A 2,644-nucleotide genomic window follows, 5' to 3' on the forward strand; every position below is an offset into this window, starting at 1 on the left:
CAGCTCTAAATATCTCAAATGCAGCCAAACATTTTATCCACACCCTCAATCGGAGAACGAACACCTTTCTTGCTTTTGCAATTGAAAAAGTTATAGCGCCCCCACAGGGTGGTCACTATAGAAAGAAACTGCTTTTGAGAGAAGCTTTCTGGATCTTCAGACTAAATGCCAGGGTTTCTACAGGTCTGAACCAGAGAAAGGAATTAATGTATGTGATATACCAGCTCATCTGTGACAATTTGGTTTAGAAGGTTCATAAAGTGGCTTGCTACATTGTTTTACATATTTTGTATCTGTCACTGTGCACATTGTGCGATTTTTATTTGTTTTTTCCCAAGGTCCCTATACCCAAAAGTATTTGAGTCATTCATTTGATTCGGGTGGGGAGGACGGGGTTAACCTGAATTAAAGCATCAGTGAACATTGTTGCACAGGTGAAGTTTGATAAAGATATATTGGGCTAAAGGTGGTTCCATGTTAGAATGACCAATCCTGGTGAGATACCTACTCCTGCGATTTGTGGGGGATGGGATCTTGGTCTTTAAATATCTCAAACTAACATGGAACATTGTTACGACTAAGGACAGATTGTCCGAAACGCGGCAATAATTACTGCATGCTTCGTGGTTGTGTCTGCTGATGTACATAAGTTGCAATAAAGAAGAGGTTTTTATTGGGCTACAACTTTAGTGCCGAACCATTTCTTTCACTTATTTCTGCTATACTGGGACACAAGGACAGGTTTCTGGGCACACGGGAGAACAATTGCCAAGGAGGTGAGCTGGATAATCCTATTATACATGCAGCTTGTTTATATACTCTCTTTGCATCTATGAGCAGCCCCTCTGGGGGACATTACAACGGTCTCCATGTAATACTATATTTCCCGGCTGTGGACACTGAGGTGGAAATGTCTCACCAGACGTGACTTTCATGAGACAAGTCCTTCACCTGTAGCGAAATGAAATGGCAATTTACATAAGAGAAATTATAAACCACTGATCGCTCTGATAGTTTTCTTCTTCTTCTTCTGTGTAAGAACCTTTATTATAGAGATATAATGGGGGAGGAGGAAGGAGGTTTTTGTACGGCTCTGTATCACTGTGTGAGAGGATCGCTATAACCCTGCTGACAGAAATAATCTGCTTCATCGTCTTCTGTCACTCCTCTGATTGTTAGTTTGTAATTAGATCCAGATCCAGATCCAGTGAACCGGTCTGGGACTCCTGTGAATCGCTCATCTGCTGCTTTGATGAGAAGCTTTGGAGATTTCCCCGGTTTCTGTTGGTACCAGTGTAAGACGTAGCCTATATCTTCACTGGCTTTACATGACATGGTGACTGTGTCTCCTGGGGACACAGAGGTATAATCTGGAGTCTGGGTCATCACAATCTCTCCACAGGATCCTGAGGATTAGAAGAGACAGACTCATTAGTGATACATGTCTGGATCTATTCCTAGAAATCCTGATCTGATGATGGATCCCACTGGATAGATTTCTCTACACACAATCATGGAAGGATCTGAATCTCTCACCCTGAATAGAAATGAAGATGACGGCCAGGAGATAACTGCCAGAAACCATCTTGATGTTCCTGGAGGGTCAGATACAAAGTATAAGATGAGACAATGTGTAGAATGAAATATATAGAGAGAGAGAGAGACAGGGGAGGTGACAGGAGACCCCAGAGACCATGGAGGGAAATACTGAGGGGACATGTAAATTCTGTGCTTACCATGTGTGACATGAGTTATATAATGGAGAAATGAGAAGGGTTTAGAAGGAAACATCTGAGAGCTGAGAATGAAGACCTCACATAGAGGCAGTGACCAGTTAGATACTAGAAGGAACATAAGTGGATATGAAGAATATAGATCTCCATCACATATGATAAATAGCAATTTCCTCTATTAAAGGATAACTGTCACACTTAGACCCTAATTTTAATTTTCATATATGTAGTTACTAATAACATGATATTCCAGAATCAGTTACTATTAGACTGACTTACCCCATATTTAATAAGATTCAGCCCTTAGCAACCAGTCTGCATAAAACTGCAATCTCACTATTCAGTTAAGATGGCCGCCACTGCCCTCACCCTGAGGCTAATCCCGCCTGCCCTCACTAGCCAGTAACAGTAACCCCCAATAGTGTCAGTAACCAGAGCCCTCCCCCTAAAGGGTTAAAGGGGTTGTCCTGGACCAAATGTTTTAAAAAAAACACGTTTACTCACAATGTACATCTAAGTAAAGGCCTCCATACATTTTCAGCTATTTTTGCCACTTCTATGTGGCTCCAACGGTCCCCCACTCATTGTTTATATATCTGTTTATCTTTCCCTGACTTCCGGCTGCACTGCCCTGTGGGTCCTGGGGCAGCGCATCAGGTGGTTACAGCTGTCTCTCTGCTCTGCTGTAACTCCGCCCCCTCATCAATATTCACCTCAATTCATTCTGAAGCTCACCGGACCGTAGGGGCGGGACTGAGCGGGTTAAGGGGTGGGGCTTAACAGGATGTCGGTCAGCCGCTGTAACTCTGCCCCCTCATCAATATTCACCTCAATTCATTCTGAAGCTCACCGGACTGGAGTGGCGGGACTGAGCGGGTTGTCAAGGAAGCGGGGCTGAGCTGGTTGTTAAG

At 43.4% G+C, this 2,644-nt stretch overlaps 1 gene segment (V, D, J or C); it reads right to left on the minus strand.

The window, feature by feature from the left end:
* Positions 1-1,098: 1,098 nt before the first annotated feature.
* LOC122941004 lies at positions 1,099-1,678 on the minus strand. The segment is given in 2 exon segments: positions 1,099-1,406; positions 1,537-1,678. Coding segments are annotated over 2 exon segments (357 nt in total).
* Positions 1,679-2,644: the final 966 nt, after the last annotated feature.

This window comes from Bufo gargarizans, chromosome 1 (assembly GCF_014858855.1).
Source record: "Bufo gargarizans isolate SCDJY-AF-19 chromosome 1, ASM1485885v1, whole genome shotgun sequence".
NCBI classification, from domain to species: Eukaryota; Metazoa; Chordata; class Amphibia; order Anura; family Bufonidae; genus Bufo; species Bufo gargarizans.